General features: G+C 33.3%; 3 protein-coding genes across 3 annotated transcripts; 2 read left to right on the top strand and 1 right to left on the bottom strand.

Moving 5' to 3' along the window:
* The first annotated feature begins 2,687 nt into the window (after positions 1–2,687).
* LOC133194137 (uncharacterized) lies at positions 2,688–10,102 on the top strand. The gene is made up of 6 exons (XM_061330117.1): positions 2,688–3,822; positions 3,938–4,029; positions 4,152–4,317; positions 4,872–5,033; positions 8,487–8,649; positions 9,447–10,102. The coding sequence occupies exons 1-6, from the start codon at positions 2,710–2,712 to the stop codon at positions 9,722–9,724; spliced, it is 1,974 nt and encodes a 657-aa protein (XP_061186101.1). The 5' UTR covers positions 2,688–2,709; the 3' UTR covers positions 9,725–10,102.
* A 3,632-nt stretch (positions 10,103–13,734) lies between these two features.
* On the top strand, positions 13,735–15,902 carry LOC133193776 (enkurin-like). Its single transcript, XM_061329707.1, has 4 exons — positions 13,735–13,920; positions 14,401–14,546; positions 14,803–15,044; positions 15,201–15,902. The coding sequence occupies exons 1-4, from the start codon at positions 13,853–13,855 to the stop codon at positions 15,516–15,518; spliced, it is 774 nt and encodes a 257-aa protein (XP_061185691.1). The 5' UTR covers positions 13,735–13,852; the 3' UTR covers positions 15,519–15,902.
* Positions 15,903–19,232: 3,330 nt separating this feature from the next.
* LOC133193777 (uncharacterized) lies at positions 19,233–25,562 on the bottom strand. Its single transcript, XM_061329708.1, has 7 exons — positions 25,415–25,562; positions 25,092–25,162; positions 24,153–24,222; positions 23,684–23,816; positions 22,044–22,162; positions 19,991–20,074; positions 19,233–19,520 (listed from the first exon to the last, which is right to left on the bottom strand). The coding sequence occupies exons 1-7, from the start codon at positions 25,514–25,516 to the stop codon at positions 19,326–19,328; spliced, it is 774 nt and encodes a 257-aa protein (XP_061185692.1). The 5' UTR covers positions 25,517–25,562; the 3' UTR covers positions 19,233–19,325.
* Between the last annotated feature and the right edge of the window lie 195 nt (positions 25,563–25,757).

Here is a 25,757-nt window from a genome sequence, read left to right on the forward strand (position 1 = left end):
TTTTTTTTTTTTTGGGGGGGGGGGCTTGGGAAGTTGCCCCTCCCCCCCCCCTTTTAGGTCAATTTAGGGTTTTTTTGTTTTTGTTTTTTTTTTTTGTTGTTTTTTTTTTTTTTTTTTTTTTGGTTTTGGTTTTGGTTTTTTTGCTTGTCGGATTTTCTTTTTGGAAAGTTGCCCCCCTTTTTTTAAAACCATTGCTACGCATGTTGCATACAATTGATGTGGAAGCAAAATGAAAGTCGTTAAATGAAAAAAATTATGTAATCCCTGTAGATTCTATGTCGATCTTCAATGAATAATTTAATGATTAGTATATGAATGTAATTCTAATAAGTTTAAAAGGTCATGAGATATATGACCTGATATACTTTCCACCCCAGAAAATTAAAAAATCCCTAGGTTTACTTCAATTTTTTGCGGCCGAGAAGACTTCGATCTATTCATTGTTTAATTCAGATAAAAGTTCAGTAAAAATTATACAGAAGCATAAGTTTGCCATTATTGAAATTTCAGGCACTGAATCGTGGACTGTATGCACTTACATATGTGTGTGATACATGTACATGTTTGTACGTATGTATGCACATACATGTAGATAACAGGTATCGGGGAGGTGTCCTCCTTTTTTCCCAAACATTACTTTTTACTATTGAAAAGTTTCATTGAAATGGCAGTTGCCCCCCCCCCCCACTTTCAATAGTACAACTCTTTCTTTCTTAAATTGTTTGTAAGTATATTATATGACATGTATATGACAATATAAGAGCCTGTACAATGTACTTTCTTTTTGTCCGTTGAGGGTCCATAACTGGTCAATAAACTGATTGAATTATTTCATTTAAAGCCTAATTAAAAAAAAATATACATATTTTGTTTTTTATTTATTTAATTCAGGCGTTATTTAAATCTCCGTGTAGACTTACAATCCTTCATACACAAGTCGGTATATAAAGTTACTACATCTAAGGTCAACGATAAAGGAAATTCCAGTTCTATAAATAACTCCTTGATCAATGAATGCGAGTCTAGACTGGCGATATCTTTCTATATATACAGGGAAGAAAAAAGGTATACTTCACAATCGTCTTTCTCCGAGGTAGGTACTGGTGTGATGTAGCCTTTCACCATTTGCATTGTGTTTAATTTTAGACTTTCTATATCTGTATTTGAAATGTACATCGATGTTGGCTGTGAAGGTAAGAAGGGGCGTGTCAATCTGGAGCCATACATGTGTAGTGTATAGCTCAATGTTTCGTACACGTGCACTAACACTATTAGATTGTGTTTCTAATACGGCCTTTACTTAATAACATTAACAGTAGAGTAAAAAGTATTTGGGTAAAAGAAATATTTATTTATGATTATTGCTCCTCTTGAGAAATACAAGGATAGGGTTAAAGGAAAACAGTACGTACATATATTTGTATAATACTGATACGAGTTAAGATACCCTGATAACTTCACGTACACGTCCCATAATCTAAAGCTACAGTACTGAAACTTAACAGAGTGCAGTACGTATTTCACCATATCCATTGACACATTACGGAAGCCGGTTGGTGCTAGGTAGAAAAAAATATTTTATCTGGCGGCCGCCAAATAAATAACTGGCGGCCGCCAGATAAATATTTGGCGGCCGTTTTTTAATGTGGCGGCCGCTAGATAATTATCTGGCGGCCGCCAGATAAAATATTTTTTTGCCTGGCACCTACCGGCTTTCATAACACATTGTGCAGGTACTGAAAAAAAATCAATATTTCTTTTTGTGCAGTTAAAAAGAAATAGTCAAAAGACTTCTTTAAATAACGTTCTGTATTTAAAATATGCCAGGCGTGCGTTTGGTTTATGCATTATTACATAACACATTTTTTTTCTGCACCTGGCAATTTTTTTGTCGAAGCATGAGGTTACATGCATAATATTATCATAATTAGCAAAACAAATCCACCTGTGATGCTGAAAATGGAGAAGTAGGAAAATAACTTTGTTTCATTTCCACGATCATTTTTTGAGTGAGTATATATGGAACACACACCCTCCACCCCCCCCCCCCCCACCCCTACTGGAACAAATACCTGTATCCGGACATGACGATACATGCATTAAAAAACTCAACTCTTTTTTAATGTGGAATGCAATTGAATTTTTAAACAACACGCTTAATTGTAGATCTCTATTCTTCAAGATTTTCCTATAGCAACGAATATGTATGGAAAGCCAATTGGTTCAAAATTCCAACTTCGTAATTACCTGAAAGATTAATTTGTAGCCAGTCTAGTATTTTATCTTTTTATATTTTACAAATTTATTATAATTTTACAACATAACATGATAGGTGTTAAAAGTATATTATAAAAACGCATTGTGCAATTTGTACACATACAATTGCGATTTGTCTAATAAAACAATTGAAAAGCTCAGACTTTTCATTCAAACTTTGAACATGTAAGGAAGTACAGAGTTGAAATTTTGAACCATTTGGCTTTGTATAATTATGAAGTGATTGAAGTAATATCCTTTAGTTATAATTTTTAAAGTAAGTCCACTACATAGTAATATGTTCCTTAGTCCCTTCGCACGCCCTCGACTCGGATCCAAACGATTGCAAGAGCACTCGGTCGTTATCCTTTATACATGTTCTGCAAAGTAAATAATACGCTTTATTTATCTAAAATCGATTTTTGCAGGTTTTGTAATTGAAAATTAAAAAAGATGGCGGTAAATCAACAAAGAAAGCGAGCAATGAAGCGCCTTATGCAGGACTATGAAGAACTGCAGAGGGAACCCGTCGAGAACGTATCAGCCATGCCTCTAGACGCCAACGTATTTGAATGGCACTGCAACTTCAAGCACGATGACATCATATACCACCTCATTTTATTTTTCACCGAAAAATACCCGTATGACTCTCCAAGCGCAGAGTTTGTTCCCGTAGGTTTCCGCTACAACAGTGGCGCCACCATGCCGGGAAAGGTTGGAACTAAAGTGTGTTTGAATATCTTTTCTGACTTTGCTTATATTCACACTGAATGGAAAGATGAAAAATCTGTTGGCTGGTCTCCCGGATATACCGTACAGACCATTCTTCTTAATGTGGTGGCTTTCCTGGCGGAGACACAGTCGGGTGACTACGCTTGGATGAAGGACGCGTCGGACCATAACCGAAAGATTTCGAAAGGATTCAAATGTGATTGTGGTCACACTTATGCGAAACCACTTCCGGCATTTGACGCGGGTAAACCCGAAAAAAGCGGGAAGAAAACAGACAAAAAAGGCAAGCAAACTAAAGCGGCAGCAAGTGGCGAATCTGTGCCAGACATAATAGATTATGCTTCAAAGGAGCGTTTTGACAAATCAGTAAAACCAAAGTCGAACGATGATCTGTTTGGATACGGTTTAATAGTATCAGGTCCCCCACATAGACCAGCTCTCACAACACCCTGCGAATTCATTAAACTGGAATCGTTCGAAGCAATGAAAAAAGCAATAGGCACTGTCAAAAGTGTTATGAAGGAAGATATCAAATTCTTCCTCCCAATGTATATCACTCCCAACCATGGCTCTATGATTAAAGAGACTTTTGAGAAATGCTTAAACGAGGTGGCAGCTATTTTACCAAAATGTAAGCCAAACAAAACTCCCCTTAAGGACCTCATCATTAAGGTCATACCGAACTTGATGAGCGCCACAGTGGTGGAATTTTCTAAAGGGACACAACACACAAGCGAAAACAGTCTTAACGGCTACTTTTCTCTACATAGATTGTTTCTGTGGGCACTGGACACGTACCCTGAATTACAGGAGGAGATCGACTCCAGACTAAAGGTTTATTTAATCGCTATTTCTTAAGTTATCTGATCATTAACCAGTAAACATGTGTATTTACAAACACATCTTTTCAAATCACTTGAAGTCTTACTACATGTATAAATACCTCTAGGTTTTTATCGATGACGTGAGTGAAAGAAGCAAAAAGGCATGTCCGCACATTGGAGAATGGTTGATGCTTCTAGCAGCTTCATTCAAGTACAGGTTGGTATCCGATTTTGGAATATCCTTAATCAGGAACATTTTTGACGTACAAAATATCAAGGAAAAAAGGTATAAATACAAATTAGTTCCAGTACGGGTATTAATTTGTCAATTCATTGTAGGTGGCAGGATGCTGCTTGGGCTTATCTGTCAGAAAGCTTCAAGAGAAACGTTATGTGGTACGTCAAAGAGGACGCTAAACTGGGCATGCTCGACACTGACAAAGACTATCGCATCCGGGAAACACTTCAGAGGACTCTGGTTAGCCGGAAGCTGTTAGCCTTCCAGGTAAGTTGGCGGCTTCTAATAAGTCTTCGTAGTGGACAAATATATCATTTATTTGACATATATACTGGGAATTTAAACTATGTTAAAATGAAAGGTTATGTATGTTTTAATGACATTGTATACGAATCAACATTTTACCGTCTATTCGCTGGAAAGTTGTAATAAAATGCATATTATATTACTTTAAAGAGAAAATGGTGGGGGAGGGGACGGAATCTGGAAAATCTTAATGTTGTCCATCCTTTGGCGTTCTTTTAATCAGCAATTAACTAAGACATTTAAAAATTCACAAAATAGCTCTCTCAATTTACCCATTGATGTATTAAAATTGAGAGACCTAAAGTGTTCCTTTTCATAATATTACAAAAAATAATTCTGAGTAACGTTATAATATATAAATGTTAATTTGAAGAGTTATTGATCCTTGCTGAGGAAGTTACATCCTTGAATTAAATACTTTTTGTCCATTGCAGTTAATGTAGTGCAAATATAAAATAAATCACTTGTTTTAAATTTTGTTCTCATAGCCTTAAATAATACTGTTTATTTAACAGGTGCTCTTTCTGGACATTGCCATGCCCAAAGGAAAATCGAAAGCAGACCTGGTCAAGCGATACGATAATAACTTAGGCTTCCCTACGGAAGAAATGGTGAAACAGATGAAGGAATCTGTCCAGCTCATCAATAACATGAAAACCTACTCTGATTGGTTTAACGTAAGTCATGTGACAATAATTCTTAGAAGTGAGATTTACCCTTATTAGTTAGGTAACTATGCCCAGGTTTCCAGTATACTATATTAATATGCAAAATCCACATACATGTCTTAAAAATAATTGAATACATTGATCCAATAAGAAGCTGTGAAGTATATCGAAAACTGGAATTAAATTGGTGCATACCAATGTGTTAAAGAATATTACATGTACATGTATATGGCTGAAAAAATTATTATGTATATTTTTTAAAGCTATATATGGCGTATCTGAGCTAAAAAATAAAAATAAGAGACTGAGTGTAGATAAACATGATATATGTTATTTACATTCAATTTAAATTTTCACCGATTTTGAACTTGAATAACCTCACGTTTCTATGGTCAAATTGACCTTAAACTATGGAACGCCGGGACTGTCTTATATGAGGATTAAACATTATATGCAGTGTTCTCTTCATTATATGTGGTATTATTTTAATTATATGAAGTAGTTTTTACAGTTTATCGTGTGCAACTTCCATTATATACAGTACTTCTTTCATTATATGATGTAGATGTGTCATTATATTATGTACATCTATCATTATATGAGGTGTTTTTATCATTATATGAGGTGCTTTTAACATTATATGCGGTAGATCTACCATTATATGAAGTGAACACAACAATATATTATGTACTTCTCACATTTTATACAGTATATTCATCATGATATGTAGTATTTCTGTTATTATGATGATGCTGATCGTTAAATATTATGTCCGGTCCTGTTAGCATTCCGTGCGGTAGATTTTGCATTTCGTTATGATGTAGACACAGTATTATATGCGGTGCTTTCTTCTTTATGTGTATGATCTTTCGGAAGCTACCTTTCGGAACTCTCTGTTAAAAATTCAGTACCTTGAGAACTCCGACCTTTCCTGTTGAATTCAGTACAATAAAAGCCTGCGTATATAACAATTAATGCTCCGTGAACAGGTTAAAATGTTTTTTTAAAGATATGAAGTAGGGTAATAGAGTAAAATAAAATCCATTCTATTACATGGTATGAAGTAAAGAGAGAGAGGGGGGTTGATGATAGAAATATTTTCGGAGTGGAAAAAAATTTGAGGCATTTTCTATCTTTTTTGTGAACATTATGACTTTCAAAAAGAGTCATATCATATATAGGACAATCAATGTCAAAAAAGATAATAAAAAACAGGGGCGTCGGCAAGAATTTGACGTTGGGGAGGCGAACTGGATCGAAAAGGGGGGAGGGGTCCTAACCAACTAAAATAAGACTTCAGCCAAAATCTTGATATTTTTATTTTCTGATTAATAAAGAACAATTAAACATGCAACCAAAATAAAATGTTTTATGTGATTTAAGTTATATTTACTATAGATTTAAAAAACCGGAATATTTTTAATTAGCTAGGAGCTGGTGTTTGTTTGTTTGTTTGTTTGTTTTTTTTGTTTGTTTGTTTTTTTCGAAACGGCATAGAAAGAACTTTGAAGGGTTTATGAGGTAAAGATTAAAATACATATAATTTTCTATTATTGTATAATATTTTTTGTTACTCGCCGAAAGAATGCATAGTTATGAAATTAAAAATGAACAGGGTGATTAATCCTTCATAATCCCCCCATTTTTGAAATGCAGAAATGTGTATGACATTAAAAAAAATCATCTGAAGTTGTTTTAAATAGTATTTGTTACCCAGTATTTTAGTATATTGCTTTAATTTTAATAGCTTACAACTTCGATTCATCAAAGATTTCCAAACATCGATAGACCAGTTCATTAGACAATGAACAGGCCTGTTATACGCGGGGGGAAGGTGTCAGGAAGGGGTGCTCTAATTTTTGACCTATTTCTCCACTTTTTCTGAGAATATTTTTTTTTTTTTTTTTTTTTTTTTTTTTTTTTTTTTGCTTAAGTTTCGATATGTAAAAATTCACTAACTTAGACGCTGCTGCCCCCCCCCCCCTTTTCATCTTTCATACACACTTTCTGTTGCTGTCAGGTAGAAATCGGGTAAATTCGAAAAGAAAAAAATTCCGACAACTTAGAGAGCCCCCCCCCCCCAAAAAAAATAGAATTTCCAAAAACGTTGCTAGCTGTGGGCCTGATGAAGAATTTGTAGCAAACTTGCACGTAGAGAGATGGATACCATGCTTATTGTTTACAAACGCCGGGTACAGGTATATACTAGTAATTATACACGTACATGTACATCCCAATTTGCGTCTGTGTAAACAATAATATATATATATAGATATAGATATAGATATATACGGTATGACTGGGTAATTTTATCACATATCATTTTAGAAATAAAATCTTGAAGTACAACCCACGACTCAATACATTTTCTGTTCTGAAAATCGTTTATCTTTTCCTGATACATTACATAACATTCACACAGTATTTAACTAAAGACAATTTCAGCAATTTTTTTTATACGCCATAGTTTAACAATTAATACTATGGAACAATAAAATTATTTCAGTAATAAGTGCATCTCTCTCTCTCTCTCTCGTTGTAAACTACAGAAGTATTGATATGACTTCGAAATTCCTTTAATATAGGGATAAATATTGTGTGGTATGTGATTATTCCGCGATGCTTTGGCTGACGTGTGGTTGATTACCAATTATTAAAGAAAACCCAAAATCATTAAGAATTTTTATATCTATAAGAACGAAAAAAGGTAGAACTTTCTAAATCTAACAAAGGGGGTTCCGAAAGGTAACTTCCGAAAGATCATACACATAAAGAAGAAAGCACCGCATATAATACTGTGTCTACATCATAACGAAATGCAAAATCTACCGCACGGAATGCTAACAGGACCGGACATAATATTTAACGATCAGCATCATCATAATAACAGAAATACTACATATCATGATGAATATACTGTATATAATGTGAGAAGTACATAATATATTTTTGTGTTTACTGCATATAATGTTAGATCTACCGCATATAATGTTAAAAGCACCTCATATAATGATAAAAACACCTCATATAATGATAGATGTACATAATATAATGACACATCTACATCATATAATGAAAGAAGTACTGTATATAATAGAAGTTGCACACGATAAACTGTAAAAACTACTTCATATAATTAAAATAATACCACATATAATGAAGAGAACACTGCATATAATGTTTAATCCTCATATAAGACAGTCCCGGCGTTCCATATTAAACTGTGTCAGTTATTTAAATGCGGAGTCGGTAAATAAATCGGTTATTGTTTTAAATTTCTAATATCTTTGAAACGTGATTGATTTTAATTGTGTAATTTACAGGAAAGTCCTTCCTTTATATAAAGTAATAAAACAAATAGAAAGATCTTTTTAATTTTAGTTAGTCTGAACTTATAAAAAAAAAATACGCCATATATGACTTTAATGCAAAGAGTTCTATGTATTGAAATTATTTTTTTAGGTCCTGAAGATAAAGCCCCTCCGAGATGATGAGGTATTTGATAAGCTGGTGTCCGCGGTCCAGTACGCTATCGATACGGACGGATACCACTGGACATTTTGGAAGACGGGGGGAGGCTGGGGGGAGGTCCTCCGTAGATATAAACCTTACAAAAAGAAAGAAGGTAAGTACAGGTTAGTCCGAAATATCTGACGTTTTCCAAGCTTTTTTCACGATTTTGATATTTTACGTGCCAAGAAAACGTCAGAACCGGTACCATTACGAAAACTGGAAAATTTCACCGTCTCCAACCGGAGCTGATTTTCGATACTTGCGAACTGAATTAAATGCCGAACTTACAATTTATCAGTAGCACAATGTTTCTAGTACTCACCAATATCGATGAAAAGACAATATCACTCCACATTTCGATACAGATCTTTAAAAAAAATGCACGAAATGAAAAGAAAACTCGAGGGTCTGATAAAATGTTTTCACCAGAATGTATATTTCATTTATAAACAAACCCATAAAAACGATCGATGTTGGTGAGTACTAAAGGCATTGTACTATTATATAAGTAACTGTTGTGAATTCAGCATTTAATTCGGTTCGCAAGTATCGAAAATCAACCCGAGAATGCTGCATCCAGTTGGAGGCGGCGAATTTCCAGTTTTCGTAATGGCGCCGGTTCTGACGTTTTCCTGGCACTTAAAATATCAAAGTCGTGAAAAAAAGCCTGGAAAACGTCGGATATTTCGGACAGGTCAGCTAGGAGAGGTCCTCCGCAAATAAAAGTTATAAAAAGAAATATGGTAGTAAGTACAGGTCAGCTAGGCGCTTATTTTAAACAACTATTGAAGATATGCGTGGGGATTTGCATTTGCACATCGATGTGTTCGCTTCAACAAATCTTGAACAAGGCAATTAAAATTCGTCATTCTTCTGATTTCTTTATGTTTAATTGATATTTTTTATTAGACAAAGACACTGGGAAGAAAAAGGCTGACGATGACGATGTAGAGCCTAGCGCAAAGAAGAAGAAACCTGCCTTGAAAAAGGAAGATTCGAAGCCAAAAGGGCGCGGACGAGGGGGAAAAGCAGCCGCGGCGGCAGCTAAACCCGCGGGTAGAGGGGCTAAGAAAGCCGAGGAAGAGCCGAAAGCACCTGTGGGTAGAGGTCGGGGGCGTGGGCAGAAACGAAAGGCCGAAGATCCTGCACCTGTGGGCCGGGGACGTGGAGGAAAAAAGAAGAAATAATATTTAACAATTAAAGTACATGTATACAGAGTTATGTATTTAGGTTATTATATACTAAGTACTCATTCGTCTGAATATATAGATGAGCCTTTGAAATGTAAACTGCGATGGACGCCTAAGTTGAAAAAAAGAGGTTTCCTATAGGATGTAGTAGTTTTTAGTATTCCTCTGCTATTAGTTTGACAATGTTGTTTTGTTTTTGTTTTTGTTTGGTTTTTTTTTTTTTTTTTTGTAGCAAATTTGGAGTATATTTGTATTTATTTTTATCACCAAGATAATAAAATGTACATGGTAGCTTATGACAGTTTTATTTACGTTTCAGCTTGTAATGAATATCATGCGAGTCTTGCACCCATATGCACAATGATGTTTAACATGTGCCATTTTTTGTAGTTAACTAAATAAAAATAAGCTCGTATATGCCTTATATATTTTTTCCCGAAATTAAATTTAGGGATAGGTTGTTGTAAGTAATTTCAAAAAATAATTTTCCCGACACACTACATGCCATATGAAAAGATTATCCAAATCAATCACCGTGCCTTAATGTCTGTGTGTTAATTATGTTCCCCAAACGAACTCTTCTTTTTCTTCTTCTTTTCCTTACTTTTTTCCGCGAGAATTCTTGAAAATTATTCATCCGATTGAGATGAAACCTTTTTAGGATTAATAAGCATGTTGTGTAGGTGTTTGGAATGAAGGTCATTTTGTGTGCACATGCTTTCACGTGCGCGCGATGTGTGAAATTAGTGATATATTTGAAATAGCTTTAACTTTCTTATTTTTGATGAAATACTTTGACACTCAGTATATATGTATATAATATATAAGTGCTGTTGACAAGATGACGTAGATGAATTGGCACATGCGCTTTGCTCTGGTCGGCTGATACAAAAATCTTAATGCTAGTAAGAAAATCCAAGAATTAGAAAATATACTGAAATCCGATTGGCTAATACTCATATGTCTTTGTTGGCGTTGTTTTCCGAAAAATACTTCGGAAAATGAAATGTAAATCTATAATACTTCTGAATTGGCTTATTTTACGAAGCTTGTAGGGAATGGAGAACCAAAAAATGAAGTTGGGGGAGGGGGTGTTTGGGAAACAATTACAGTTACAATTAGCACTAGGTTAAATGATGACAAAATTCATTTTTCATTTGTGATAAGAAAATGTTGCAATGTTCAGTGTTGAATTTTGCCAGTGATGTAATTAGCTCAAAGTTTGGTTCTGAGAGTTACCACTAGTCATGCTTGCAAGGGATTCATCGTCAGATTTCCACAAATCATGCGCGGATCCATGTAGTATTTTTTTTCTAGGGTAAGAGGGAGAGGTCCACACCAGCTCAAAAATATCGAACTCAAATTTTTTTTTGGATAAGTAAAAGAAAAATTAAAGTGCACCTCCAACGGAAGGCACATGATACGCCCGTCAAATGTTTATTAATTATTATAATCAGAAGAGTGTTCATTGAAGAAAAACATGTCAACCTTGGTACAAAGATTTCAATGATTTTTTTTTTCCCATACCTAATATTGATTAGCATCTCATATATATTCCATATATTTCATGCTTTAGTTATTAATAAGAACAAAAAGTACGCTGTACATATCTCGACTGATTGTGTTAAAGTTACACAAATGCCCAATCTGCAGCTTTGTTTATTGTATTTTTCTGAATGATGAACAATGCCCCAGCATATTAAAACGTCAAAATGCTAATCATTATGGTCATTATTAGACATTAAGACTGGCTCTTAAGTGTATCAATCTGTCATCATCACGAGAAATAGCCCTCTGCATTTTTTTTTTTTTTTTTTTTGAGATATAGAAACTAAAATAAAAATATTAGATTTTACAATATCAAATTAATTTTGATAACTTTTTACCAAATTATTTTTTAAATAAAGGCTAGCCATCAAGAACTGTTTTAATTTGACAGACACTATCAATTGCAATTAACCGGTCAGATCCCTCTGCCCAATTCCAAAGAGGTATAGAAAACATCTGCTTGCTTGATCAAAGATGCTCTAACATAAATGATTAAGACAGTCTTCTTACATTGAACTCAAAAATTCATCTTTAACTTGACAGACTCTTATCAAAATGTCTCACCATGGCTTACTTTCATGGGAAAAGTAAAATTTCTCGTTATTCCTAGAAACAATAGAAATACTAGTATTATATTTCATATATAAAGCTTTACAGTACATCATGAATAAAAGTGTATTTTCTTGATGTAAAATTTATGAATAAGGTTACTGCAATACTCTTACATGGTGCAACACACTTCTACATAACATGCATTAACTGGCTAAGTTTGCTGATTCTAAGTCTAATAGTTTTTCAGTTACGAGTCGGGCAGGGTTTTTGTCATATTTGGCCATCTCATATAATCTTCAATAAAAGTCACGGTGGCCTAGTTTTAATGCGCGACACACTTTCCTTCTACCCGAGATGTATCAGCTTACAAAATTTGATTATGATATTCTAGGCCTCATAGTACACGTATTTAAGTTCGGAGCCAGATATGAAATAGTTAGCAGTCGGGCGAACAGGAATTTCATACCATAAAACGACATGTCTTAAGACAGGTGTGTTAAAATTATAAGCGCACAAACAGCTTGCATAAACCCAATAATTTTTTTTTTCGGTGTGTGTGTTGGGGGGGGGGGGGGAGGGGGTCTCTTTACTTCATATGTACATATACTACATGTAATGTGTTGCTCTCGATCGATCCTTACCCCACTATTTTTAGGGAGGGTGTCCGTTCGTTTCCAAGTGTGTGTGTGTGGGGGGGGGGGGGGGTTAAGGTCATTTTTGGTTGCTTTGCATAGAAATTTAATAACTATTTTCATTCATCACCCGGTAACGAGTGAGAAGAGACGAGATCCTACTATGTATAGGATCCTCTATCTCTCTGTTTTAATGTAATTCCTCAAGGAGGTATACCGCAATAAATGTTTATTTTCAATTTCATGGATGAAAGGAATTTCTTTCGACATATGATTTCATCATTAAAGATATACATGTACTAAGCTCTTATTATTTTTAAATTATTTATTTATTTATTTTTATTATGATTACTTTTAATTGTTTTTTTTTTTTAATTTTTTAAATTTTTTGTCTATTTTTTTTTTCGAGAAAATATTTTAAAAAAAGGGGTTTTTTTTGTTGCAAATAAGACATTTAGATGCTCAGGGCTAAGCCCGTTAAATGACTCCAAATTCTTCAATCGTACCCAGTTATGGATACGAAGAGTTTGGGGTCAAAACGGGCTTAGCCCCTGTGTTTAGGTGCTTAAAATTTGTTGCATATAAATGCATAATATCAACATCTCATAAAACATGCCAAGAAAAGTCAGGTAAACATTTTAATTTTTTTTCTTAAAGTCATATAATGCGTATTTTTGATAAGTTCAGACTAACTAAAATTAAAAAGATCTTTCTATTTGTTTTATTACTTTGTATAAAGATAGGACTTTCCTGTAAATGACACAATTTAAATCAATCGCATTTCATAGATATTAGAAATTTAAAACAATAACCGATTTATTTACCGACTCCGCATTTAAATATCATACACAGTTTAAAGTCAATTTAACAATAGAAACGTAGGGTTATTCAAGTTCAAAATCGGTGAAAATTTTTAATTTGAACGTAAATAACAAATATCATGTTCATCTACACTCAATCTCATATTTTTATTTTTTCTAGCTCAGATACGCAATATAAAGCTTTAAACAATTTTCCCTACTATGAAAAGCGAAATAATTTTTTAATTTTTTTTCAATCTTCAAGAAACGTTTTATTTATAGGAAAGAAATATTAAGAAATCAAATTTTAAAAGGAATTGAAATGAAATCAAATTGCAAAATAGAAGAAAAAATTGCTAGCCATTCATTTAAAGGTACGGTTTGTGCGTGTCTAACAAATGGAACACGGGAGGTAACTCCTTAGCGAAGTTATCTGGATCATCTAGAGTTACGTGGCATGTTTGATGACGTACTTCCTGGTTACATGTAACTACGGAACATATTTATACTGCTGCCGTGTTGTCAACCAGTTGACAGGCAGAAAATAGGGACTGTTTTATTGTTTATATCACTTAAGCAGTATTCATATCACAATGTTTGATGAAGCAAGCATCTATAACCTTATTCCTACAGAGGAAGAGAAGAAAATTAAACAGCCAAGGTAATACAAAGAAAAATATTTTTCGTTTCTGTAAATCTCATAGCTTTGTGCACCACGTAAACGGTAATTGTGAGTTTTTCGTCGCATAAATGATAAAATGTATATAGGTAAAACTTGCGAATATATCTATACGAACCTATAGGTATTTTATTCAGAAAGAGCTTAAATGTTAAAATATTGCATGTGTACCAACTGCTGAAAATGATTTCGACATGCAATTATCTCCGAGTTAGAATTTTTTTTTAAACATCTATTAATTTTATCTATGCATACTTTGGGGAAACAAACCCTTCTAAGTTATCATGTGATTGTACAATCTGCATTCTAAATGACTCTTCAGTATTATTCAATTTAGAGAGTTCTGAAATGCACAAACTCGCCTCAATAAAGTCAAATCAAACTTTTAATGTAACTAAGAATTGCCACTATAGATCCCAGTGCATAGTAATCATGTGAATATTGTTTATCTTTATGAATCAGGTACAATTCAAAGTTCCGTGATACAGTGAAACAGGAATATGCCTCAGGTCGAGGAGACCATAAGACCATGGGTCAGGCCAAGGTACCAGTCCCAACTACAGATGATTTCCTAAAGAAACGTTCCAAGGATATCATTCTACCTAAAGGTATACATGTATTTAATTCATATAGTGCGTCTTTATACAGGCTTGCAAATCAATTCATTAAAATAACAAGTTATAGACTAGGAATTAATGCATGTACACTTATGGGAAATTTACAGAAATCTTGTTCAATTTCTAATAAATATACAGGTACTTGTAATATTATAATGATATAGAAAACTTTCAGTGCAGATGGAAATAAGAATATAATGCTAGTACCAAATACATGAATAATCGTAATACTTTTGTTTCTGAACAGATCTTCCCCCAGATCAACAGTTCCATTATCCCGATGAAAATAGAAGGAGGCCCCCTGTTCCAAAGGTGGATGATAAGCCCCTCATGGGTCTAAAAACCTCCAAAAACTTCATCACAACAAACGCTGTTCAAAACATAACATCCGTTCCCAAACAACCACAGAAGGTATATGTAGACACAAGAGGTGGTCACAAAAACTTGCTGGAGCCATCTGGCTTAGAACCTGTCTATACGAATAAGAAGGTAAGAACTAGGAAACATGTTTCTTTCAGTTTAGTTCTGTATCAAAGGTGCTATGCTTTGTTCTCTTCTAAATATCATATTTTAATATACAATGTCTACAAAAATTTTCTGCTGTAAAATGAAGAAAATTTTTAATTTTGATATGATCCTAAATAGGACTTTGGAGAAACACCGAAATACCTGACCAAAAGAAAGGAAGAAATGAAGAAAGCACAAGAGGAATATGATGCTTATGTAGCCGAACATTTCAGACGTGGGGCCATGAAATCTCTATCTCAAGAAGAGAGGGCAGCTATACTCAAGGGACTTAAACAAAACTGGGAAGAGATTCATGACCAGTATCAAGGATTATCAGTGGTTCCCGACACAGCACCCAAGAAGAACAGGAAAGAACGAATGGAGGCAGAAATGAAACAGCTAGAAAGAGACATTGAAACAATTGAAAGGCACAAAATCATCTACATAGCTAACTAAAAAACAGTGTTCTGTGTCTTTTGATATCTGAAATTTTCTATATATATATTATTTTATTGAAGACTAAATTTATCAATTGAGGAAAAACTGTGAAAACTTTAGTCAAACACCATATATACTTCATGCAGAAAATCTACAAAATGGATTACGTGTACTTTAATGCTTTAAACTGGAAAATCTGAATTATGTTGAAAAGCAATTTTCTCCTCAATATATTTGAACATATATATAATACACTTGATATCAACTTCTCATCATAATTCAGGATTTCCTTGAAAACAGAACACATGTGTATTGTTAATTTTATGAGATACTGAGTGCAGGAGAGAATTCATCATTATGTTCATGTTGAATGGATATAGTAAATAAATAAAATCAACAGTCTCATGGTTTAATTTTTGAGAGAGAAGAAATACTAAGTACAATTCCATCATTCATGTTTGTGCATGGTTATTATGTTATTATTCTAAACAAAATGTTCCGAGTATCCAAATTTTTAAGCAAATGTTATATGCTTGCCACCTCTGAAAAGTGTTGCTAAATTTTAACAAAGTGTATGACTTAGTTTGATCCCATTTCAAAATTATTGCAAACAAGCAGATCCACTTGTATAAAAAGTGCTATCTGCGTGACATAAGTGATTATTGGGCATTTTAAAATGAATCTGAAATTTTATCTCTCGATCTTTACATGTGGTAGCAGCATAAAATGGAGGACTGGAAAGCTTGTAACTTAAAGGACCAGCAATCAATAGGTCAGGTCATTAGTCCGCAATTCATGACAAGAGTAACACTTGATTCTGACAGCTTTTAAAATGAAGCAATTGGTCGACACTATTCAGAGATGTAAAATGGATATCCCCCCTTTTTTTTTGTCATCCGATTGAAAGAAGCAGCATTTAGTTCAATAGTATTTTGATAGAATATTTGTATCAATTTAATTTTTCATTCAAAGTTTCACAATAATGGGATTTTAAGTGACAAAAAGTTGTAGAATTTTGAATATCATAGAGAGTTTACAATTTCTTAGTATTTCAAAAATTTATTATTTGCATAATTTATAACCAAAATAGTTCCAAAATTTATACCAATCCAGGCATCTATCGTTTGTTTATATCATATGTGCTTAATATTATTTCACACATAAACTGGATCAATTATAAATTCAATCAAAATGAAATAGTCATACAGCTTAAATGCAAAGGTAAATGTCAGAAACCTACAGAAATCCATTTCTGCAGTAATTGTAGACACCTCAGAATACAAACTGGGAGCATATCAAATCATATTCTTCCACTCTTAGCTTTGCTTTTTTCAGATTTTGAAGAACTGTACAAAAAGATTTCTTTCTTTAGAAATATATGTTGTTAGTGATCATGGTAATTGGCATACCAGATCTTAGTAACTCTCAAGATGGAGAAATTTCTATCTACCGGTATTAATATTTATTGATTTTTCTACTGAGAAATTTTGAAAAAACTCAACAGGATCTTTGATGTCTGTTTTTTATTGCACACGGTTTTTAACATGCAAAATTATTTTAATTACACATAAAAAATTTTATACACACTATCAAATTCAATCTACAATTTATATTACAAATGTATTAAGAGTGTGAATGATTTACACCACCACTCAGATTATTGCATGACTTAATGGAAATAATGACCAGGATTATATATATATATATATATATATATATATATATATATATATATATATATATATATATATATATATGAAAATTAAAAATAACAAGGCAACAATGTTAGTAAAACGTAAGCGCTTTCATTATACTTCTTCAGACGTTTTACAATGATGATCATCAGGTAGCGTTATAACGTCACATGTTTGAATTGTTTTGAATTGTAAAACGTCTGAAGAAGTATAATGAAAGCGCTTACGTTTTACTAACATTGTTGCCTTGTTATTTTTCATTTTCATATTAATTACCGGACACTGTGATATTTCTTTTCATTTTTTGGATATATATATATATATATACATAACATGTACATCACATTTTGGCCCAATCAAGAGTAACTGCTTCCTAAAGTACTGTACTTCAGTACTTCAATTATTCCCTAAAATTATTGCACATTTCAGCTACATGATACCTTTTTACTAGATAACTATTCAGTTTTAAAGAAATTGTTAATAACCATAAATATAAACTAACACCCCCCCCCCCCCAATAGTTTTTAATCAAGTTCAATAAAATCAAATCTCACTTATACAAGTAATTTCATGTCTTGAGAGGATTTTCACCACATTACAATATGAACCAGGTAGCAAACTCAAATAGTCAGAGTGTTATCTATAAATGTATTAAAGATCCTAAATTTAAAAGCTTGGCACCTACATGTAGTAATGATATACACAACACTTTAAAGAGTTTACACAGGTCGAGACCACTAGATTTTCTGATGTCAGCATAAATCTGCATGTAAATTAGCTATCTGTTCACTTGACCGACTGTTGAATGAGTCGCAATGCATTATGGGCTACTACAAGTGTCAATATGAACTCAGTCGTGTTGAAAATAAAGGGCAACTTGAATTGTCCCTTGGAAACTCATTTTTAATTCTTTTTTGATATTTATGAAAGAAATATTGAAAATGATGTACAATTTTTCATTTCTATGCTCACATTTACAAAATTTGCTTTATGAAGCCTTATATCAACTTGTAATACATCGGCATAAAGTATTGTTCAAAGTGACGTAGGTGCTATTGTGTCGATAACTGAGTGTGTTTTTTTTTTTTCATGTGATATACATGTACATAGTTTTAGACAGCAGTACAAGGTGTGCAATTATTATTTAATTCCTCAATATCATTGAAATGTTTTTATGTACAAACGTCAAAGCACTTGTGCCGTATTTGAAGCAATATTAATCATCTAAAACAACTCCAATATTAAATGTGAGCATGGAACAGTGCCTTTGGAATACATGTATAATCTTTCAATTTCAGTCTTATAAAGTAAAAAAGAAGCTGTACGGTGTTTCTGGTGACCAAGTAAATATTATACAGTAATCTGACGAAAACCAGATGTCGCTGTTGAATCGTAAACATATAGTAGACCGTCATGCTTTGCGATTCATTCAATCGATTGGAGAAAGGGTTTGACGAAAACATCATCACGTGTTGAAAAGTGCCTTCCATAAAAGGTAGTGTACCCGACCTGTTACATGATGCAAAAGCATAAATGCACGACTTTCATTTTATTGGCAAATATTTGGAAATACAGCCCACCTACCTCAGCTATATTACTGTACCAGTTATATTGTAAAGTTACTAAAATTAGCCCACTTAAAATTAGAGCAGTATTCCTAGAGATCTGATAAGCACCATCATAAATTAGTAAACTTGGAGCCAAACTTTTATATGTATTTGTTTTAGTCATCTTGAGGCATTAGCATGATTTTGATTAAGCAGCGAGAAGGAGCTAAATGTGATTACCACTAAATTAAGTTCATTTACAGTGTGTCCTTGTCTCTGATAACAAGTTTGTTGGGTACACCAGCCTTACTACTACAAGAATATCATTCCTGAGATTATTTTCTGCATTCAATAACATGTCTATACAAAATGGCTGAATTCTTCAATGAATATATATACCATTTATATTGTATATAACCTAATTATTTCAGATGTGGGTTTTTTTTTAAATTGCTTTTGCCACAGAACTTTCAGATAAGTAACAAATAAGATAAAGTCTGATGTACAGTTTCAGCAATCGTTGCTACCATGAAGCAGGACTTATAAAGCATTGAGAATGAACTGGATTTGATCCAGCTGAATTGTCAGTTGTCCATCATGAGAGCGTCTACAGCACTCTGGGCCTCCATTCCCATGGCTGCTGCGTCTACAGCCTCCTCGGACCTGTCTAGTCCTCGGGTCATCTCTCTGTCACTCCTCCTCGACAGCTCCTGTTCTTGATAGATCTTCATTTCTCTCTCATATTGTTCTTTCTCGTGCTCATACATATCAAAGTAAACCTACAAGATTTCAGATGTATTTACTTGCAATTATAAATTTCTCTTCTCCTCTTATATCCATAGGTCTTACTTTAAATATATAAACTCCATATATTTCAAGGACTAGATTCTATGAAAAAAATTATATTTATAACAAAATATCTATGTCCCTTGGCATGAAAAATTTCTCTTTGAAATTTGAACTTCTATACCTATGGTATAGGAAAGCAGAGTGTAGGAAAACATGCATGTTCACTCACAAAAGAAATGGGGAAAAAACATTTTCTCCCAACTCTCATCTTGTAATTCATCATTTTTGTCTTCATGTGTCACTCCCACATTATAGTAGAAGACATGCTTACTGATAGGCTAAGTAGAATTGTTAGAGTTCATGATACAAATGAGTTTAACTTGTTTCTGCTTTTAGAGTAGTCCGCGATCCTTTTTGTGTGTAAACAAGTAAAACAAAATGAAAGCATATCGCATACTACCTTTTTCTTTTCTGGTTTGAGAATATTCCACTCTAGTGCAATTCTGCGAGTTAATTCATGGTTTGATATTTCTTCATGTTTTTCCTAAAACAAAAATTACAATGAACTTTTAAAAGTGATGCTGAAAAAGTTTGGTCTTACACACAGCAAAGGCAAAATGGAATTAACCAGAGGGTATTTCACAAATTCCCTTAGTAACAAAATTACTACTTTAATATATTACTAAATGAAAACCTGGTACAAACTAGTCATAACCTGATATGCACTTTAAATATATGCAGACATTTAATAAGCATTTACATGTATGTTGTACTTACGCAGGTAATTTATAAATCTGGTGATATGATTAAGTTCAGTATCCCCCATAATTTTACTACAGTGAGGACTCGTTATTACGGTGACGGTTTTATAAGATAGAACGCTTATTACATTGTAAATTCAAAGCACAAAACCATTTCTTAACAAATCTATACAAAATAGAACTGTTTATTACGATGTCCTAAAATGCCGGGACTCAGTATTATGATGTAAAAATTCTGTCCAAAAATTTTTTTCACTCCGTGTTTATTCAGTGTTGATCGACGGTAGACACTTAAGGAGAAGCTAAATAAACACTGAAACACCTGTGCTCTGACAGAGTGTTAACTTGCAGGGCTGTTAGGTGATTAGTGATGCTTAACTGCACACACCTTGACTGTTCTAGCGAGATCAGCAGAATTGGAGAGGTGTCAAAGCCATTGTTAAACAATTAAACTGTTCATTTATAAATGTAGTCTCTAGTTTTTCTATCTCTGTTAAGTTAATTTTATTTATTTATTTTTATTTACTATGGTTAATAAGTAAAATTAATTTATTAAATAAAAGGTTACATTTAATCGTATGCATGTATGTTAAATACATAATGTGTAATTTTGTTTGCAGTTAAACTGCGGAATGGACAGCTTGGGTATCAAACATAATTTTGGCAAAATTTGAACTCCAATAACGTTTTAACAGCTTGAAAAGTGGCTTGGACTACCTCACAGGTGTCAGCAGAAATAAAAATAGATAATTGCTGAACTGCTAATTGAACTCTGTTCAGTAATTTAAAAATTCAAATTTATTTTGACATTTAGCGTGTTTTCAAATCCTGTCCATGAATATGCCTATCACACTGCCCACTTTCATCAGTTGTTCACTGCAGCTCTAAGCTCATTGAACACCAAAAACCGCCAAGTGATGTATTGTTGTTGTTTATGTAGTAACGATACAAAGACATTGAAAATTTTACAAACGCATTATCTAAGGATGTGCGATTTTATCGGTATACCGGTATATCACGATTTTTTATTGCGTGATACGCATCGTGATACGGAGACTAAAATACCGGTATTTCGTACATAACTATAAATTCTGGAAATTATTCATTTATTTGTTCAAACTATGGAATGACTATTACAGGAAGTGTAAAAAATGTTGAAAACAGTTAAACAACGGCATCCAAACGAGCTTTAGATCAAATTAATAAAAATTTTAAAAATAAAGTTATGTTTTTATAGCATATTTTTAAGAAATATTTCGGAAATTCATTTGAAATTGTAGTAAAAATTGTGTGTAAAAATATCACGATTTATCGTGATATTTGTGGGAAAAAATCGTGATATATCACGATATGAAATTTTTGCCGATACCCATCCCTAGCATTATCTAGACAGAAACGAAAGTAAAAGTAAACAGAAATGGCGGCAGATAAATGAAGATTGCCGAAGTTTTTATAAAAAATGTGCACATTTCTTTTAAAATGAATGAAATAGAAGAAGTAGCATAATGAAGATATCTATTCAAGATAAGTTATTAATAAATTATATGTATATAGCATTTTAATGAAGAATTTGAACAGAAGAAGGAAACAAAAGGAGAAAAATACATCTCCTAATACAACAACAAGCTTTCAAAACGATGTTTTACTGGATTTTATTGGGAACTTTTATTACGTTGCCCTCGGTATTACGATATTTTACCGTGACAAAATGAACATTGTAATAACGAGTCTGCACTGTATTATTAAACACACCTTAAAGTAATCCTCGGCTACTGCTGTTCTCCGGTGCTGACAAAACAACAAAAAGGCATTGGCAGGTTTCTTGGGACCCACAAAATCCTTCACTTTCTCCATCTTCTTCTTAGATTTACCTGACACATTAAAAAAAATAATAATAATCTCCATATAAGTAGTTTCAAAGCCAGTTTAATGCAATTTAAAAGGTTTGTAATTTTTTATTTGAACTTTTACATCTACAGAGTTATGTATCCTGATTGTGTGTAAGCTTGCAGTAATGTATTAAGGAGAACAAAACTATAGGAGGAGGAGGATTTTGAAATAATTCTGTATAATAATCAAATCTTATTAGCCATGACAACACTTTTTAATGGAATCAAAAACTGATTAGATTTGTATCTTGATGTCACCTACTTGTGCACCAAGTACTAGTAACACTGAAATCAGGTAGGAGAAGAAGCATGACTTAAACAGATTATTACCTCAGTCCTAGTATATTTTTAACAAGAAGTCTGTGAGCCAATGCTCACTAATAATACCCCCGCTCTGATGTGAATACACAAGTTCAGTTATGGACAAACACAGTGATAATCAGGAAATTGACATCGGATTTGTAAAAACTGAATCCCAACATATGGCATGCCTAAACAAAGAAAAAATTTCAAGCATCTGCGATGAGTAGTTGCTGAGAAAACTACGACCAAAATTTATTATGTATGGTACAGACAGCTCATGGATAAACAGGAAGTTGACATCGGATTTGTTCCAAAAATGAATCCTATTATATGGCATGCCTAAACAAAGATTGTGCTAAAATTTCAAGCATCTGCAATGAGTAGTTGCTGAGAAAACTATGACCAAAATTTGTTATGTATGGTACGGACAGACGCACGGATAAACAGGAAGTTGACATCGGATTCGTACAAAAATGAATCCCACCATATGGCATGCCTAAACAAAGAGTTTGTTAAAATTTCAAGCACCTATGATGAGTAGTTGCTGAGAAAACTGCGACCAAAGTTTGTTATGTGTGGTATGGACAGACGCACTGATAAACAGGAAGTTGACATCGGATTAGTACAAAAATGAATTCCACCATATGGCATGCCTAAACAAAGAGTGTGTTAAAATTTCAAGCACCTGTGATGAGTAGTTGCTGAGAAAACTGCGACCAAAGTTTGTTATGTGTGATACGGACAGACGCACGGATAAACAGGAAGTTGACATCGGATTCGTACAAAAATGAATCCCACCATATGGCATGCCTAAACAAAGAGTGTGTTAAAATTTCAAGCACCTGTGATGAGTAGTTGCTGAGAAAACTGCGACCAAAGTTTGTTACGGACAGACAGACAGACAGACAGACGGACAGACAGACAGATGGATAAACAGACAGACAGACAGACAGACAGACACACAAGGGTAAAACAGTATACCCCCCTCTCCTTGGAGCGGGGGTATAATAACCATATCACCACTATCAAAACCTATACACAGAATTTAGCTGTGTACAGATTTCTTACCAATAAATTCTGCTATTCTAAAGCCCAAAAGCTGGACATTTTCTGTGCATTTTCAGGTACATATCCTAAGTTAATACCCTAAGACATTTAATCTAAATTTCTTGTTTTTATTTTAAGTACACATGTACTCACTGGAGGAAACCTGCCCCATGTCTGCTAGAACTCGAGGACTAACAGCAGAGATGATGTCTGAAGAATGTTTAACCCCTTGTGACCTGTAATCGCTGCTTTTCATTGGTCGAACTGGGTCATATATCTTATCTTCCTGTCAATAAATTTAAAACCATCAACTCATTTAAAACTTTTATTTTCACAATTAAAAGAGTATTTATGTAATGTGAATATTATTAAGCTGGTATCTGACATACACATGTAAAGCTGGAAGTTTTTTGATTGTGGAGACTCATGCATGCACAATAAGTCACCATAATCAAGTGACCTTGGTACAAATGGTTAAAGGTATCAGGTAAAGTAATCAATTTTTGAAAATTTTACAAAAGAAACAGATTTTTTCCACTTACATTGTTTTTTTTTTTTTTAAAAAAAAGCTAGTAAGAATACAGATAACTACTTGTCAATGAGAGCTACAGTATTTACTTACTTCCCACATTACAGGGATCTGGGCATTTCTGTAATCATCTCCATGATCATCTAGACGATTTGCCAGAAATCTGAAAACAAGTGTTACTTAATTAACAGTTTCTCATATTTGGTTATCTAATATAAAAACATTTTTTCATTGCAATAAGTTCTTACACAGAAAGGAAATACTTCAAACACTTGAACTTTTATTCTATAAAATGAAGAGTAATGCCAATATCAAGAACTCTGTAAGAAACACTCTTAACACATCACATGTACACCATCACATATCACAAAACTATGCATTACATGTATAATAAAAAAAATATTATCAAGAAACACAGGTTAATGCTAATTTGGTACAATCAAACCTCATTACATGTATCTTGAACTCAGTAGAACCAACAAAAAACTTTCTTAAAAGGTTTTGAGATATTGAGGTTAGAACACACATTAAAAAGTGGTTGGGACTTACTGTATTTTGTGTTACATGAGTTATTAGAAGAAGAAATTATGACAGGTATATAAATTCATGGTCCAGATGATAAATAATGTCAATATTAAAATGATTTCATGTATAATGTATCCCTTATAATCTGTAATAAACCATGAAATGCTGCCTGGTTATAGATTCCTTGTCTAGTATGCACATCCATTTATATTGGCATCTTATTCATTATTATTCATTTTCACAGCATGATACACATATCATGTATATATTTCATAGACATGTGCACAAACAGGAATGTTTTATACATAGTCCGTGATACCACAGGAGTCAGCAGTTTCATCATTTATCGTGAAGCTCACTGATATGATTCATACTCGTTTCTCATTTATTTTCACTTATTGATAAAATTGCAAACTCCTGTACTGGTACAAGTAGGAATGTAAATAGATAATCATAAGTATATATCATGTATTTATAAGTGCATGGTAATAAAGCAGTATTTCAGACCTCCTCTCTCGTTTGTATCTTTTGATGAGTTTCTTCACATGTTGTATCCTGTTTACAATCTTCTCATTGGCCTGGAAGGAAAAGGGAAAAAATAACATTTATATCAGCTGTACAAGTACATGCATAAAAAAAATCATTTATCCATTTCAGTGCTTTATTTACTAATCCACCTTTCACACAAATTTTCGTACATTTAATTAACATTCACATGCTTAACATGAATCTATATCAACCAAGTTTTTATAAGAATTAAAAGAAAGAATTAATGATAAAAAAAATAGCTTTGTCAAAAAAAAAAAACTGGAGAAGAATGGTTGTTTTACCTGTTGTAACTGTTCACATTTTTTCCTCAGTGAGAAATATTTTTGTAAAAATACATTCTCATTTGTAAGAGTCTCTAGTTGTGCTTCAAGTGCTTCCGTCATTGCCGATATCAACTTCAAAGCTTCAAGTTCAACCCGAAGACTTCGCAAATTTTTCTCAATTTTTCTAGGATTTCTAGATTTATGTATTCCGAACCCGATTTATTTAACCTGAATTTCCACTTCGAACAGGCCCGTAGGAAGCAATTTCACTTTGAGGGGGCACAACCATACATTTTCAGTTGGGGGGCACTATACATCAACTACCAAAATTCCTTGACAAGCAAAAAAAAAGGGTCATCGG

The sequence above is a fragment of the Saccostrea echinata genome, unplaced genomic scaffold (genome assembly GCF_033153115.1).
Source record: "Saccostrea echinata isolate AGI-Se365-2 ecotype Australia unplaced genomic scaffold, CSIRO_AGI_Sech_v1 ptg000028l, whole genome shotgun sequence".
Taxonomy (NCBI): Eukaryota; Metazoa; Mollusca; class Bivalvia; order Ostreida; family Ostreidae; genus Saccostrea; species Saccostrea echinata.